Below are 17504 nucleotides of genomic sequence, written 5' to 3' on the forward strand. Positions count from 1 at the left end.
ACAGTTTTAATGCAGTTTTTGATGATCAACCCTTATACAACTGTCCTACCGGACAGTTTTAATAAAAAAAAAATAAAAAAAATGAGAATTAAACTTCTAAATTAAATTAAAACTTAAATATTATCTCCTTAACAAAAACTTACAGTTTAAAATGTTAAGTATAAGGGTTGATTAAACGCCAAAAGGTACACAAATCAGCAAGTACCCAACATTTCATTAATACTTCATTAATATTTAAGTAATTTTACTGCATTAAATTTCATTTATTTTTTTGAATTTATTAGAGGTCACAGACCCTTATGCTGGCCATTTTCGTCTACAAAATATTTGTTCAAATAGAACACTATTTCTTAGATTGACTGTAATATCTAATCAACAAACTATTAATCACAGGTTAAAAAAAAAAACTTTATAAAAAAAAAAATATGAGGTTAAAAAATTCAAAAACTTTTTTCAAAAATGCTTGCACCAACATTCATCAATGATTTTGTTTATTTTATTTATTTATTTTTATTTTTAAATAAAAATCTTCGGTTTAAGTTCGTAATTCGATTAAAGCAATTGTAAACTTTTAGGGAATTCAGATGACAATAATCCTCCAGCGCCTTTAAATTTCTTTTCATTCCAACATATGTGTCAGACAGAATAATAAGGTCGTCTGCATACAGAAGAACCAATAAATCGTTAAGGCCATCAATATTCAAACCAGGAACTCCCGCTCTTTCCTTGAGGAAGTTTTCTAAATCAGACAGAAACAGAATAAACAGGAACGGTGAGAGGATTTCCCCTTGCAAGACCCCTTCAGTCATTAAAATATCAGAGGATAGATTAGATCCTACCCTTACATTTAAAACAGCATTTCCATACAGATTTTTTAAGATTCTGATGAGCTTTGGACTCACTCCCATCAAGAACAATTTAGACCAAAGAAGATGATGTTTAACGGAGTCGAATGCCCGTTTAAAATCCACAAAACAAGCGTAAACGATCCTTTTCTTCAAACGGAGGTGGAGATGTATTACAGAGGGCAGAGTAAAAATGTTGTCAAGACAACCACGACCGCTTCTGAACCCTGACTGAGACTCCGGCAAAATTTTAAATTCTGATTCCCAGATAATCAAACGATTTAACAAAATTTGAGTAAAAACCTTTAAAGTGCAATTAGCCAGAGCTATCCCCCTATAATTTGCAGGATCATGCCTATCACCTTTCTTGTGGAGCATACAAAGAGAAATTCTCGACCAAAGTTTAGGAATACATTCAGTTTCTAGAATATTATTAAATAGAACTTGCAAATAAAGTAGCCAGTTTTGTGGAAGAAATTTCAGAAACTCAAAAGAAAAACCGTCCTGACCAGGAGCAGAGTTTGATTTACATTTTGATAAACTCAAAATAATTTCATTGAAATCAATTGGCTCATCCAGAATAGGCAAAGAAACGCCAAAATAAGAGCCCTCAATGGTAGGGCATGGTTGATAGATATCAGTATAGAATTTTTCCCAATCTTGCAGAGAGACTAAGTTTGAATTATTTCTTTTTGTTTTAAATTTTCTGACTACTGACCAAAAAGCCTTAGGATCTTTAACATTGGAAAAATCATCTAATATTGATTTGTCATAGTTATTCTTTTTATCTTTAATTAACTTTTTGTACTTATTCTTTAACAAAACATACATTTTGTAGTCTAAATCCAAAAAACCATTTCGCCTGCATATAGTTAACTGTTGTTTAACTAATTTTTTTGAAGTTTTAAGCTCTAAATCATACCAAGGCTTATTAGATGAATAATTTGACTTGTTATAAACAATTTTTTCATGTTTCAATCCAAGACAAGTTGCAGCATAAGTTAAAGTGTTTAGAAAATTTTCAAACATAATATCGGATGATTTACTAAGACTTGAGACTTTATCTGAGTACATCATAAATTCTTTATAGAGGTCAGATTTGTTGCTATCCCATCTACAGACATCAACCTTGTTAGCAATAGAATTAGAAAAATTACAGGTGGAGTGTTGATAATCAAAGTTAAGCTGCAATAAAACAGGGAAATGATCAGACATAGAGATGTTATTAAGTATTTTTAAATCATATATATCATCCATGTTAGCGTTATTACACCAGATCAAATCATTAATACTTTTTCCTAAATGAGAAACGAAGGTAAATTGCGCCGGATGATCGCTATAAGATCTACCATTTATAAGAATAAAAGAATTATCATGCATAAATTGAATTAGCAGACGACCTCTCTGATTACCATATTCATCTAAACTATCATGTACATCATTAAGATTAGAATAGTCATAGATTCCATCAAAATTGTCCATAATACCAACCCTTGAGTTAAAGTCACCCCCAATACACATAGTTTTCTATTATTACTTAATAAATTCTTAACTGAGATGTCAAATAAATCTAAGAGAACAGATATATCTAATGAGGGTTTGAAATAGACAAAAATTAGCAGAAAAGAAACAGCCTCACTTTTAACCTCTAAAATCAACCACCAATGACACGACTCAACAACAAGAACTTTAAACACATCACTTTTAACGAAAATCAGTAGACCGCCACTTCCTCTTCCTCTGGATTTCTCTCTGATAGCCAAGGATGATGCTGCCAAATCAAAACTTTTCGAAGGAGATTTCTTAATTTCATTTAGGTGCCAAGTCTCAGAACAGCAGATTATATCATAATTCTCAAAGTGACCAATATTCTCACATAGATTATTGTACCCTTGGACATTCCAAAATAGAATTTGGGGAAATTTTCGGTTAACTAATGAGTGAAAATTGTCTTGATTCTGGTGAACATTAAATGAAATAGTCTCTAATAAACATCCATGTGCAGAGGAAGTAGTAGATGAACTTATTTGTGCTTCCGGGATAAAAAACTAGTGATAGATGGAGATCGCCCCAGTTTGTGTTCCCCTCTCCTCCGTTTGGAACCTACAGAAGATGTAGACGCATCAGATTCAAGAGGGGGATCCAGATCCTCATCATCTGAAGAAAATATAGCCGATATAGCAGGATTCAGAGCCTGTAAATCTTCTTTACACCGTATAGCTTTAGGCCTCTCATTTGCCTTCTTTTTAATGAGAATTACACCATTCCTATGCCAAGCTGACTCTACGAAACCCTGTCTCTTGTAATCTATAGCCATGGTAAATAATTTATAATTAAACGAAGAGAGTAATTCATTTACATAAATATTTCTACTCGGATCTTCAGGGTAAAGTCTATCTTTATTTCTTTTTGCGTTTATAATGAATTTAGTTTTTACTGATACATGCAAAAATTTAATTATAATAGACGGAACAGTCTTCTTCCCAAAATTCCGACGGTAAATATAATCTATCATTTCCTCTCTGATTTCCATACCTATAGATTCAGAAATTTTCTTGACAATCAAAAATAAATTTTCATCAACTGCAACAGGATAATTATCAATCTTTACATTGAAGAGAAAGGGGGTTTGAGAGGAGAAAGAGATTTCTCTATTTAAGGAGGTAATCTGCTCTTTAATCTTTTTATTTTCCTCCATTAGCCTAGAAATTTTCCGTTTACATATTTGCAGTTCTTTGGCTAATTTTTCTGATACTTTTTTAAGATCATTTTTCAAGTCCTTTATTTCGGCTGATAGAGAAGCCTGCTCTCTTCTACTCGCGGCTATATCGCTAGCCAGCGAATCCAGCTTAGAGATAATTACGCTACTTGAGTCAACCGCACCAATTGCAGGGTTCGACAGTGCCCCACTAGAAGCGCTACTAGTACGCTCTCTGTCACTAGGCATGGTCAAGAAGGTAAAGTGGAAGGGGTACTCACAGTATTATTGCCTCCTCTCTTCTCTCCTGAGCGCTATTCTCTCTCAACTCTCTTCTCTTGGTATAAACTATAGCAAATAATTTAACAACCTTTGCCCAGATAGAAACACAACTCTTTATAGATTTAATAATTATTTTAATTAATTACTAAAAAGCTGCTCGGTAGATTTGTCTGAAATTTTGTATATAGTTTTCACACTTTTAAAACAAACACTTGTCAAAAATTCAATTCAAAATTCAGAGTATAACCACTATAAAATTCACAAATTACACAGAGACAAAACATGTGATGTTCACTCTCTGAAGCACTAGACGCAACTCCTTAAAGTGGATTTAACCAATGAAATTGCTGGTGTTGGGCCGGAGTCGTTAAACGGTTCCATCACCATGACAACGACGACTGACTCCACCTGCACTCTAGATCATTCTGTGTTTGTATATTATATTTTATTCGAAATTCTTCGTATATTATAAGAGTAATGGACAAAAACAAATTTTTAAAAATTAAAAACATCTTGAGAAAGCGTTATAATGTTTTTTGTTTTCAAATGAAACGAATATTAAACTACAACCCATTTCCAATCGACGAATGTTTGTGAAGTAGGTGATAGAGTGGGAGGGATACAGCAGTAAGAAATCCAGTTAGGTATACTATTTTTTAGCTCAGTATTACTTTGATCGTCGTATTAACATGTACACGATTTAACTTTCGCCAATGAAGATAAAAGAAAGAGCGTCCAGCCGCTAAGTTAAAGATTAAGCATACAGTATTTTCTATATGTAAAATAAAATATTAAATAATAAGTAAAGTAACTACAGCATTGCTTTTTAATTAGAGATGGGTGTGCCTGGTGTTTCTTTGCAAGGTTCGCTATATTGGGTACGAAATTATTTTTCCTTCGACTCCCTGTCTTAGATCGACTCCTACTTTTGTTTAGAAATTAACAAAATAATAAAATAAATATTATTATTGAATTGATATTCTAAAAAAACCTTCGAACTTATTTTATTCTTCAAGCATCAGTATTTAAGCTCGCCAGGTTTTGTATTTTGGTGTGGATTCCTCTTACAAGTTGGAATGTGTCAGTGAACTTCTACATAGTAGCCTTAAGTCAGTTTTATTTTAGTGTAAACGACTACAGTATTAATTATTTTCATTTTAATTTGCCTCAATTTTTTGGGGCGGGGCGGAATCACTTTTTTTTAAAATAGGGATTTGAATCAACTCGTTCCACCATCGGACTCGTTCCACTGGAATAATAGCCCATCACTACTGCCTATAGCTAATAGCCCATCACTACTGTGAAGGAATATCGGCCATGTTAGCATCAGCTTTTTCATGTCGTGCGTATTATTATTAAAAACTGGGGTTTGTGTTCACAAGGTTATGAGAACTGTGTCTTAGTTTATTATTTAATGAGCTCAAACTTTTGGACTTTATGGATAGAGACTCACATAAGTACAATAATTATTACAATTAATTCCTCCCTGATATACGTATATTGTCTTGGACAAATAACTATTCTAATCACTTTCCCTGTTGTATGTCGCCTAGTACAAACAATTGTTCTAATTATTTTCCCTGATGCATATTGCCTTGTACAATAATTATTACAATTAAGTCTTCCCTGATACATACAAACAATTGTTCTAATAATTAGTCTAATTAATTTCCCCGTCGTATATTGTTTTGTACCAATACTTATTCATTGAGTGTAGTGCGTATTCCGCACCAAAGTGTTATAAAGGACACATACACTGTGGTGTCAGATCCATTATTATTTCACTAGTTGTGTATTATTTTGTCTGTATCTCCTCGGAGGCATTTTAATTGTGAATAAAGATTTATGGTTAATTTGCAAAAAGTGTTCTGAAGACTGGTGGCGTCCCCCACTATTCCAGCCTTAATTTTAATTGCGTCTATATCCACCCCCTCCCTTTTGACTACTTTTCATGGTGCCGAAACCCGGGAAACAGTCTTCAGGATACTATGTTCATGCCAGGAACATCCAGATATTAATTGATATAGTTTTAATTATAATACAAGTGCAATTATTTGGATTGTGTACGGAAGGTCTGTTTTTATTGGCATTTGTGCTATTCAACTGTTTTTTCTTTGTAAGTAATCTCGTCTTTAGTTGTAATAATTTACTTATATGATTGATTATATTTTTGTTCATATGACTTGTTGGCATTAATTGTAATGTTAAGTGGTTGGCCTACTATAGCCTTAGTTTCTTCTTTCTGTGTTATACTAGCGTATAAATAATTGTTTTTATATTTATTCATATCAACTATTGTTTATTTATAAAACTTAAGCGCCTTGCGTACAGTATTATTTTAGTTCTATTTTCTTATGTTAGTATACCTAATTATTTTTAATTTTTTCTCTTTTTTCACATGTACTATGGGCTATAGTTATTAAGTTAAGAGGCCTATTTACATATTTATTTTGTATATCTTTGTCTTGTAGTATTGTATTGTAACTTGTGTATAATTTTTGTATTGTAAGTCCCTCCAGCCGTGGTTAATTATGGGTAATTCATTTACTTCCGGCAACGACACTCCCCCCTCCCCCGCAAGCCCAACCACTCCGTCAATGGAGGATAATCCCTCAATGTCCATGCCGTCAGGGGGTGATGCAGATCTTAAAGCCATCAAGTGCCGATACCTGATTGACAGGCTTGATCGATGGACTCAGAATGCAAAAACCTTGGACACAGATGTTCCCGAAATTGTAACTACGTGCCAGCGGCTTTCCTCCGGGTTTTTGACGTTGTCCCGGACTGTGGACGGGGAAGTGTGGGAATGGCTCCGAGCACTGGTCCCGGAGGAACGAGGTCCGCTTGCCAGAGCCTTGACAAAAAGCTTTGCCCAAACTGAGCTAGTCCATTTGTCAAGGATTGCACCTATTCTAGATTCGTCTATTTCGTTTTGCGCGTCTGCCCCTCCTGGCACAGTTTCGCAAGTCCTGGTCTCGGACGAGTCGGTGGTCAAACTCGCGAGGAGACAATTACAGGAATTGGTGATTCTAAAGATCACCCCATTCGAAGGGGATGTTCTTGCTTACCAGGAGTTCAAGCGCACCTTCCAGTTTGAGATCAATAAATTGTCCCTGCCTCCTTATAGGCGTCTCCAAGCTCTTAAATCCTGCCTAAAAGGGCCCCCCTGTCTATTATTCAGAATTCCACGCCTACAGAGGAAGGTTACAGCTCTGCCTGGGTGACCTTAGATGCTCGCTATGAAGGCAAGTTGCGCACCGCCAGTGCGTTGTTCGAAACCTTCCTTCAGGTCCCGGAAGGGAACCCCACCATTGATGAATGTATCGCTTGGATTTCTAGGAGGCAAATGCTACTAGATCAACACGATATCCCCCAGCTGTTGGACTTCCTTTTGTGTCACATAATTCTGTCGGCTTTGTCTGCTAACCTCCAAGAGGAGTTTAGGAAGAAGTATTTAAGATCCTTTGATGAATTGCCCCAAAGTGCACAAGTACTAGAATTCTTGAAAAATCAAGAAGACAAGTTCGCCCCTAAAATAACATTCAGGAAATCCACCTCCCTGCCCCAAGACGTGACAGCTCCCTCTAGTCGTCTCCCTGAAGGCCCCTCCTCCCAACAATCTGAAACCCCTTCCCTTCCTAGAACATTCTTTAAGCCTAGGGCTGCCTCCACCTTGAAGCCCTCCAAGACCCACACACCCAAATCAGCTAAGTCTCCGTCCCCTTCACCCAAGAAATCCTCTCCATCCGCTTCTCCTATTCCTGCCCGACGGACACCCCCCTCCACATCGAGAGCTCCTTCCCCTCCAGTCCACTCCTTACGCTGTTACTTTTGTGACGAGTGGCATCAGATATCTAAGTGTAACGAATACCTGCGACTGCCAGTGAGCAATAGATGGAGTTTCATCACTGAGAACCACTTATGTGTTAACTGTTTCTCCAAATCTCACTCAGTGGCTCAATGCCCTCGAAGTTCTGGGTGCCTGGAGTGCGGTGGTGCTCATCACACCACCCTTTGTTACGATGTAACAGCTTCTCAAAACGAAAACAATTCTGGCAGTATGACTATAGTTATTTCTAAATTTTTTTCTATCTATTTAGTTAGGGTTAGGGAAAATTTAGGATTAAGAAAATGAGTCCAGGAAATTTGTTCAAGAGAAATGAAGAATGTATGGCTGATAAATTATATTGAGAAGAGCACAGGGTTGTGTGAAGAGGGCAGCGGAAAAAAAGACAAGCGACGAGAGGATCATATGGGGTTAGAGACTGATGCGATCTGAATTGAGAAAAAAAGGAGGAAAAAATAGGTATACCTTGTCTTGGAGAAAGGAGAGAAGAATTTAAATAAAAGGAAGTAGTCAGGCGGATTTCGCTCTTCCCTCTGCAATCTCTATAGAATAAATTGCCGAGTGAAGAACTATTCGTTTCTCGGAGGGCAGAAGGAAAGTAATGGTCATCTAAGAAGAAGACTGGAGAAAGGACAACGACGACCAGGCCTGGTAATATACTACGTAAGTGTGGAACTTAATTTTGAATTGGTCCGAGTCTGAACCAATTGCTCATTGCAATAACCCTGAACTCCTCGTCCAGTCGGAACAGTCAGGCCCTCCTAGTTTGTCCTTGTCCTCTGCTCAAGCCAGGTCTGCTTCCCAAGAGGAAGTCATCCCTCAGCAACCCACTCCTCCAATTTTGGCTATTCAACTTCCGCTCCCTCCAAAACCACAACGCTTGAATAGGACGCGGCGTCCGCTGCAAATTCTTATCTGCCTTGTTTCTGAGCCTTCGCCCTCTACCACAATTTCTGCGGAAGTCCCTTCTTCTGAAAATTCTACCCTGCCTGTTAATTCCTCCTTATGCAATCCTATGTCGGCGAGCTCTATTCAACCTACAGTATTCCGCCTCAGCTCAGAAAAATCCTCCCAACCAATCCAGCATCCCCCTGATCAGGTCCTGTCCCGCCTCACGGAAAAAATGTTCTTCCTGGAGGAAGTGTCAGAGGTTTCGCCTCTTACCCCGGACGAATTGAAAGCTGAAGAGTGTTTCTCGAAGTCATGTTCTCGACTCCCTACTGGTCGTTTTTCTGTGGCCCTGCCATTTAAAACCAGTCCGTGTTGCCTCGGTGTATCTAGAAAGATTGCTTTAAGGCGTCTCTTACAAACTGAATCCCGTCATGCCAAGTCCCCACATCTCCGTGCTCCCTATGTGGAGTTTATGAAAGACTACTTAGATTCGAATCATATGGAACTGGCCCCTCCTCTCAAGTCAGGTCAAATTGTCTATTATATTCCCCATCATGCGGTACACCGTCCAGACGATCCCCCGGAAAAAATTCGTGTAGTATTTAACGCTTCCCAGAAGTCCTCTTCAGGCATCTCCCTCAATGAGCTCTTGCTTCCTGGACCCCGTTTACAGCTCGATATCTGGAAGGTGGTTACCAGATTTAGAGTGGACAAATGGGTCTTTACGGCCGACATTCGCCAAATGTTTAGACAGATACTATACCCCCCGGAAGATAGGGATTTGTTACGCATACTGTGGCGATTTGATACGAGCCAACCAGTGCAGGAGTACCGTTTGTGCACTGTGACCTATGGAACCACGTCAGCTCCCTACTTAGCATGTCGCGTCCTTCAAGAATTAGCTCTGACCTCTCAGGCTTCCTTTCCCCTGGCCTCTGAGATACTACGTGACCGCACCTATGTAGATGATATTTCTGGGGGAGGCCCTACTCTAGAAGTGGCATTGCAATCCAGAGATCAGTTAATCCAATTATTGAGTCAGGCTCAAATTGAACTCAGAATGTGGGCCTCAAATCAACCGCAATTATTAAATAAAATACCCTCTGAATATCTGCTTCCAGCCATGTCCTCAGTCTGTTTAGAAAACGATGAGGAGTCACAATTGAAAATCCTCGGACTTTGTTGGAACCCGTCTCAAGATTACTTCCATTTTCTAATCCATTCCGTTCCTAATGTTCAAACTAAAAGACAATTAGCCAGTCAGATTGCAAAAGTTTTTGACCCCTTGGGATGGCTGATCCCCATAACAGTTTTTGCTCGTGCAATATTTAGAATAGTCTGTTCAGCCTCCTTTGATTGGGATGATCCCCTGCCCTCATCAATCGTCCAGGAATGGGCTCAGTTCGCTGTCTCCCTGCCTGACCTGTCTTAAATTCATATACCTAGATTTTTGTCTTTACCCAATCCTACGTGTTATTTAGTGGGTTTTGCTGACGCGTCTGAGCGAGCCTATGCGGCCGTAGTTTACCTTGTGTCCCAGTCTGAGGACACTGTCATTAGCCTGGTCATGTCTAAAGCCAGAATGGCCCCCATGAAACCGGTCAGCTCCCTCGTCTGGAGCTTTGTGCGGCCCACCTACTTGCCCTTACTATTAACAAGGTCAGATTACTTTTCCCTCAGATAACCACTCAGAACATCCTAGCCTTTTCGGATTCTACCATTGCCCTGGCCTGGATTACAGCAACACCACCTCCGCATTGGAAGGTGTTCGTGGGAAATAGAGTAGCTGCTATCTTAGAAAAAGTACCCGCCTCGCAATGGTTCCACATCTCCTCCTCACAAAACCCCGCTGACTGTGCCTCACGTGGAGTACGTCCTCAAGAATTAGTGAGTCACCAGTTTTGGTGGGAAGGCCCCCCTTGGCTGAAATCAAACCACGAGTCATGGCCCCTTGGGCAAGTGAGTACCGATTTGTCTGACCCTGTCATAGGAGCAGAAATTCGCTCCCAGGCCCTCAATGTGTCAAGTGTAATGTCCTGCCCTGAGGAATTAGAGACTAAATTCTCCAGTCCATATACTCTGCAGAATGTAGTGGCCTGGTGCCTGCGATTCGCCCACAATATTAGAAACCCAGTGCATCGTAGGTCGGGTCCATTGAATGTAAAGGAACGTAGCGAAGCCCTGCGAGTTCTAATAGTCCGAGCCCAACAGCACTCGCTTTCCGAGGAAATTGAGGATGCTCAGTCCCCCCGGCCTAGACTACGCCTCGTCAAAACCTTAGGCCTATTTCTGCACACTGATGGAGTGCTGCGAGTTGGAGGGAGACTCAGACTGGCCGCTGTCCCCGAATCTCAGAAGCACCCTGCCTTGTTGCCTTCGCAACACCCCTTCACGGCCTTGGTCATACAAGATGCCCACATAGCCAACCTCCACGTAGGCCCCACTGCCACTCACGCATTTCTGCGAAGTCGATATTGGATTGTCAATGGTAAAAATGTTGTCCGCCGACAATTGGGAGCCTGTAACAAGTGTTTCAGTGTCAAGCCAACACCCTTCAATCCGCTCATGGGGCAACTGCCAGAAGGAAGAGCCAGCGCTTCATCACCTTTCACCACCACTGGCATAGACTATGCAGGCCCCTTCAACGTGAAAATTGCTTCCCTGCGTTCAGCCAAAGTCCTCCAGTCTTATCTCGCCATTTTTGTCTGTTTTTCCACCAAGGCCATACACCTGGAGCTAGTCACAGACCTCACAACATAAGCATTTTTAGCTGCCCTAAACCGCTTCGTTGCCAGGAGAGGTGTGCCAAGTCACATTTGGTCGGATAATGGCACTAACTTTGTCGGAGCCAAAAGAAGACTCAAGGAGGTATCCACACTACTAAATGACGCCAAGTCTCAGGAGGCCATTCTGAGAGAATCCAACAAAAGAGGCATCGAGTGGCATTTCATCCCTCCTAGAGCACCACATTTTGGAGGCCTCTGGGAAGCAGCAGTTAAATCCACTAAAAGATTACTGAAGGTCACGTTAGGCACTCAAGAGCCCACCATGGAGTGTTTCTTCACAATCATTTGTCAAATTGAAGCCATATTAAATTCAAGACCTCTCACCGCTGTCTCGTCCTCGCCAGACGACCTGCAAGTGCTGACGCCAGGTCACTTTCTCATTATGCGGCCAATGACTGCTCTTCCTACCGACGGTTCATTAACTCCCCGCACAGCGCTTCGTTCCAAGTGGACCATGGCACAATTTACAGTCAACCAGTTTTGGAAAAGATGGCACAAGGAGTACCTCCTCGAGCAGCAGGCCATGCTCAAATGGCATTCGCCTTCCTTCCCGGCCGCAGAGGGACAAGTAGTCATGATCATGGACGACAACCTCCCTCCACTGCAATGGTCCATTGGCCGAATAGTCAACCTTCACCATGGGCGAGACAACGTGGCTAGGGTGGCCGAGGTGAAGACTACTTCAGGACTGATCAGTCGGCCTGTCCGGAAGCTTTGCCCCCTCCCAAATCAGTAAGTGGATCTCAGACGAGTCCACTGCGGGGGAGGATGTTTGGTTCCCCAATAGTGGCGGCCCCCCAGACTTGTTTTTTCCCAGAGTGTGCCCCGCGTCAGTTGGCGCAATTGGGTGAGCACGAAGAGAGAGGGGGATGTGCTGGTAGGATGTTAAGCCAAGCGTCACTGTGAAGGAATGTCGGCCATGTTAGCATCAGCTTTTTCATGTTGTGCGTATTATTATTAAAAACTGTGGTTTGTGTTCACAAGGTTATGAGAAAACTGTGTCTTAGTTTATTATTTAATGAGCTCAAACTTTTGGACTTTATGGATAGAGACTCACATAAGTACAATAATTATTACAATTAATTCCTCCCTGATATACGTATATTGTCTTGGACAAATAACTATAAGTTATTCTTCCTTCTGGCAGTTGCCCCATGAGCGGATTGAAGGGTGTTGGCTTGACACTGAAACACTTGTTACAGGCTCCCAATTGTCGGCGGACAACATTTTTACCATTGACAATCCAATATCGACTTCGCAGAAATGCGTGAGTGGCAGTGGGGCCTACGTGGAGGTTGGCTATGTGGGCATCTTGTATGACCAAGGCCGTGAAGGGGTGTTGCGAAGTTAGTAACTAACAGTTACTAACAGAATAACACCAGCATCTCTACGTCAACTAAAGTAACTATGTAACTACCAGCATACAACAGCGGCTAATGGATTTATATTTAGCCATAAATAATTATCTATTACACGAAATAATAGTATTTTTCTATCACGTACAACTTTACAAATAACTATTTTATAAAATATAAAGTTATTTTCGTTTGTGCCGCCTTACCGAGCGAGATATTAGCGTTTCAAGTTAATATGACAAAATCTGACATAACTTTTTTTTTTCACCTTTTTTCAAAATTCACTTTTTCACAAATGATGTGCAATTTTATATATATAGAATAATCAAACTATTAATTACAGGTTAGAAAGAAAAACGTTATAAAAAAAAAAAAATAGGCTAAAAAATTCAAATACTTTTTTTAAAAAAATGCTCAAACCAACATATATTAATGATTTTATTTTATTTATTTATTTTTATTTTTAAATAAAAATCGTTGGTTTAAGTTCATTCTTCGATTAAAGCAATTGTTATTTTATGAAGTAGTCAAACATTTACAATAATAGGTAATAATTATCTGGCTTTATCGCAAATAATATAATTTTCTTCAATTACATTCTCAGTCTAGGTATAATTCAATTAAATTACAATTGAGAAATGAATAATTGTTGTTGAATAATCTACTTGTTATTAACTGTGTGTTATTTGTGCTCACGAATATTTCGGTAAGACGAATTCAAGACAGTAGCCTACTCTAACTTTGTCTATTTCTACTTTAACATGCATGTACATATATATGTGATTTATCATAATTATAACAAAAAAAATATTATAAATGAAGTGGCCAGCATAAGGGTCTGTGACATCTAATAAATTCTAAAAAATAACTTATTAATGAAAATTAATGCAGTAGAATTACTTAACTATTAATGAAGTATTAATGAAATGTTGGGTACTGCTGATTTGTGTACCTTTTGGCGTTTAATCAACCCTTATACTTAACATTTTAAACTGTAAGTTTTAGTTAAGGAGATTTTTGTACCTTTTGGATAGATTTTCCTTTTTGTCTATTTTACAAAGTTACATATCTTCTTTACAGATTTTTTTAAAATTTGGAATAAACAATTTTATCATTATAATCTGATAAGGTGTTAAGTCGGAACCGTAACTACAAGCTCCTGTCCGCGGCCAGCTACAGTGGTGACGGGGTGGATCGAAAAGGGAACTAAACTAAAATTGAATAAATAAATATAATAATGGTAGTAGAAATTAAAGATGAAATATGTTGAGCGCCACGCTGTTTATTTTGTTACCGTAGCAACAGCGAACCTACGGATAAAGTAATAGACAAGAAAAAGGAAAAATTAAATAAACCAAAATATGTATATATTATACCAAAATATATATGTCAATGAGAATAATGCAGGTATTAAATAGCAAATGTACTAAATAGCTTTTCTATAACAATAAAAAGTAATTGAATAATCAAAAAAATATCTATAAATAGTCCAAACAGTATCTGGGTGAAATCACTCTCTCACCAAATAACCCTGGATGGCTTCTCTCTTCGGGCCCAGTTCTTCCAGTTCCTTTTGTCTAAGTAAAAATCCAGAATTGCCTCCACGTACTTCCTATTTCTTCACCTGAAGATTGAAACAGAATTTCCGGCAACGCCGATCGTAAAGCAGGTGTGCACTCGAAGCCTGCTTCAAAAAAACTCCCCGGTTGATCTTGGTCTCTCGTTGTTATTTTTCAGATTTTCTATTTTTTTTTTATAATTTCATATGGTCTATTGTTTAATTTTGGACAGTTGACAAATACATGTGTTTTCTTCTAACATATTAAAAACCTTGAGCTTTAGACCATTCTTTTCGAATTAATTGGCGTACATTTGCTAATTAAATATTTAATAAATTATTATAGAATTTCCCTAAAAATCTAATGTAGCCGATTTTTATCGGTAACATTTTCCCCCCTTGCTACCGGAGTGAAACGTCGGGGATCTGATGCTAGACGGTATGTGATTACGGAGATGGGTGAGGTTTAAGTTGATCTACGTGCCAGCAACCTAATGATCTGCTCTCTAAATCTTCCAGTTCTGCAATAACATTCGATACCATTCTTTTTATCCTACACTGCTGGAACTTTGGTGCCAGTTTACCTGCGAGGTATTTACTTGCATCTGATTGCGCGTGGCTCTTTTTCCATACGATATCTCCGGCGTGGAATCTAGAGGGACGTCTTCTTAGGTTGTAACTCCTCGCTGCCTTCTCATAAGCTCTTGCCAAACGATCCTTCACTTCGAAGAGAAGAGGCATCTTGGATAGTTGTTCCATTCGCTCCTCCCTGCTTACTTCCGGAGTAATGTCATTGGAGTCCACCTGTGCATATTCAGTACCCGACCTCTTTAACTCTCGACCGAAGTTGAGATAGGCCGGCGTAAAACCAGTGGCCTCGTGCACCGCGGTCTGCAAAGCAAAGCTAAGCTTAGGAAGCTCTCGATCCCAGGTTCGGTGGTTATCTCTCACGTATGATGCCATCATCGTCTTAATGACTCGGTTTGCTCTTTCGGTAGGGTTGGCCTGTGGGTGGTACGCTGCAGTGAACCATATCTTCGCTCCATAATCTTCCATCAACTTCTTGAACTCGGAGCTGATAAACTGCGCACCATTATCGCAAATCACCCTCTGAGGAGCTCCAAACCTCAAGATAACATTTTCCTCTATAAGTCTGGTGATTGTTTTAGTATTTGCCTGTCTTAATGGTAGTAGTAGGCTGTACTTAGTGAAATAATCCACTACCACTAACAGGTATCTGTTTTGTTTGGAGGATAATGGTAAGGGTCCCATCAAGTCTGTTGAGATAATTTGCCAGGGCTCACTGACTACTTTCGATTTCCCCATCAATCCGGCAGGTTGCCGTTGTAAAGGTTTATTCTGGAGGCAAATACTGCACCTCGCAACATATCGCGCTACATCTGCAGCCATTGCCGGCCAGTAATACTGTTCCTTTACGCGTTGAAGGGTCTTCCAACTTCCAAGGTGTCCGGACATTGGACTATCGTGATACTCCTGTAGTACCTCCTGCCGTTGTCTCTTAGGAACCACTAATTTCCACGAGCAAAACTGATCACTTAATAGCTGGTTGCGCCCTTCAGCTACCCTCTTGAACAATTTTCTTTCTCCTTCCACTCTCCAATTTGGGTATTTAGATGGTTCCTTTTGTACCTTCTGAAGCATTGACGCGTACCAGCCCTCCACATCATCAAATGTCAAGTTTATTGCTTCTACCACTTCTTCAAACCCTGGATAACGCGTCGGCCGCTACATGCTGTTTTCCAGGTCTATGTTGAACGGTAAATGAGTACTGTTGAAGTTTCAATGCCCAGCGTGCTAATCTTCCCTGTGGATCCTTAAGGTTAAGCAGCCAGATCAAAGAATGGTGGTCCGTTATTACTTTAAACTCGGCCCCCTCGAGATAAGGTCGAAACTTCTCGATCGCCCAAAGCATTGCCAAACATTCTTGCTCTGTTACGGAAAAGTTCTTTTCATTTCTTGTTAGGCTTCGACTAGCGTAGGCGATTGGTTTTTCACCATCTTCAAAAACCTGAGAAAGGATGGCTCCCACTCCTGCAGAAGAAGCATCCGTTTGAAGTACAAATGGCTGACTGAAGTCGGGGCAAGTCAGCACGGGTGCGGAAACTAAAATATTCTTAAGTTCCATGAACGCACTGGCTTGGTCTTCTCCCCAGTTCCATTTCTTGTTTTTCTTCGTTAATTCTGTCAACGGTGAACTAATTGTCGCAAAACGCGGAACAAATCGCCTATACCAACTTGCTAGCCCTATAAATCGTCTCACTTGTTTGACTGTGCGCGGCTGAGGGAAGTTCAAAATAGCCGTGACCTTTTCTGGGTCTACATGTAAACCGTTTCGGTCTACAATATAGCCCAAATACTTGAGTTCGGCTCTGCAGATTTGTGCTTTTTCCCAGTTGACAATTAAGCCTGCCTCTTGAAGTCTCTTCAGCACCAGCTCCAATATCTCTAGATGTTCTCCATACTCTTCGGTTGCCACCACAATGTCATCAAGGTACACAAACACTTTCGGTTCCAACTCTGGTCCTAGGACTGTATCGATTAACCGCTGCCAAGTAGCTGGGGCGTTATTGAGCCCAAAAGGCATACGTATAAATTGGAACAGACCTCTACCCGGAACAGTGAAAGCTGTTTTCTCTCTGTCTTCTTCTTTCACCTTCACTTGCCAGTAAGCTGACTTCAGGTCTAAGGAAGATAAATACCTTGCCCCTCTTAACTTGTCCAGTATGTGTGAAATGTACGGCAACGGATACGCGTCTCTCTTCGTAACAGCGTTTAGCTTCCGAAAGTCCACGCAAAACCTGTGTTCTCCATTTGGTTTCTTTACTAGCACTACCGGCGAGGACCAAGGGCTTGATGACCGCTCTACGATTCCAGCCTCTAACATTTTGTCTAACTCCTTATTTATTATAGCCTGAATTGCAGGCGATACAGGGTAATATCTCTGCTTAATAGCCTTGTTGTTACCTGTGTCGATCGAGTGCTGCACGATATCTGTACCCTCCGACGTATTGGTGATTGATTGCCAATATTGCAGAAATTTCTGGAGTTCTTTCTCTTGTCGTGTGGTCAGTTCCGCCCTTTCTACCAACGCTGCAGATACATGGACCTCTTCTTCATCAACTTCACTGAATGTCCACTGCTTGTTCTTCAAATCTGGGACAATGCCCATTGCTTCCCAGAAGTCTACCCCTAAAATTATGGTATTCACCAAGGCTGGGACT

General features: G+C 40.0%; 1 protein-coding gene across 1 annotated transcript; it reads left to right on the top strand.

The window, feature by feature from the left end:
* The first annotated feature begins 10145 nt into the window (after positions 1-10145).
* On the top strand, positions 10146-12700 carry LOC141455147 (uncharacterized). The gene is made up of 4 exons (XM_074130003.1): positions 10146-10163; positions 10244-11247; positions 11359-12019; positions 12497-12700. The coding sequence occupies exons 1-4, from the start codon at positions 10146-10148 to the stop codon at positions 12698-12700; spliced, it is 1887 nt and encodes a 628-aa protein (XP_073986104.1).
* The last annotated feature ends 4804 nt before the right edge of the window (positions 12701-17504 follow it).

Source organism: Rhodnius prolixus, unplaced genomic scaffold, assembly GCF_049639745.1.
Source record: "Rhodnius prolixus isolate KJV_2025 unplaced genomic scaffold, Rpr scaffold_27, whole genome shotgun sequence".
Lineage (NCBI taxonomy): Eukaryota > Metazoa > Arthropoda > Insecta > Hemiptera > Reduviidae > Rhodnius > Rhodnius prolixus.

What these genes read in the sequence shown, in the direction of transcription:
- LOC141455147 (XM_074130003.1), top strand. An exon ending in CGTTCAGCCAAAGTCCTCCA is followed by an intron (nt 11,248 to 11,358) that starts GTCTTATCTCGC and finishes CTTCGTTGCCAG; the next exon opens with GAGAGGTGTGCCAAGTCACA. An exon ending in ACGTGGCTAGGGTGGCCGAG is followed by an intron (nt 12,020 to 12,496) that starts GTGAAGACTACT and finishes TCCTTCTGGCAG; the next exon opens with TTGCCCCATGAGCGGATTGA.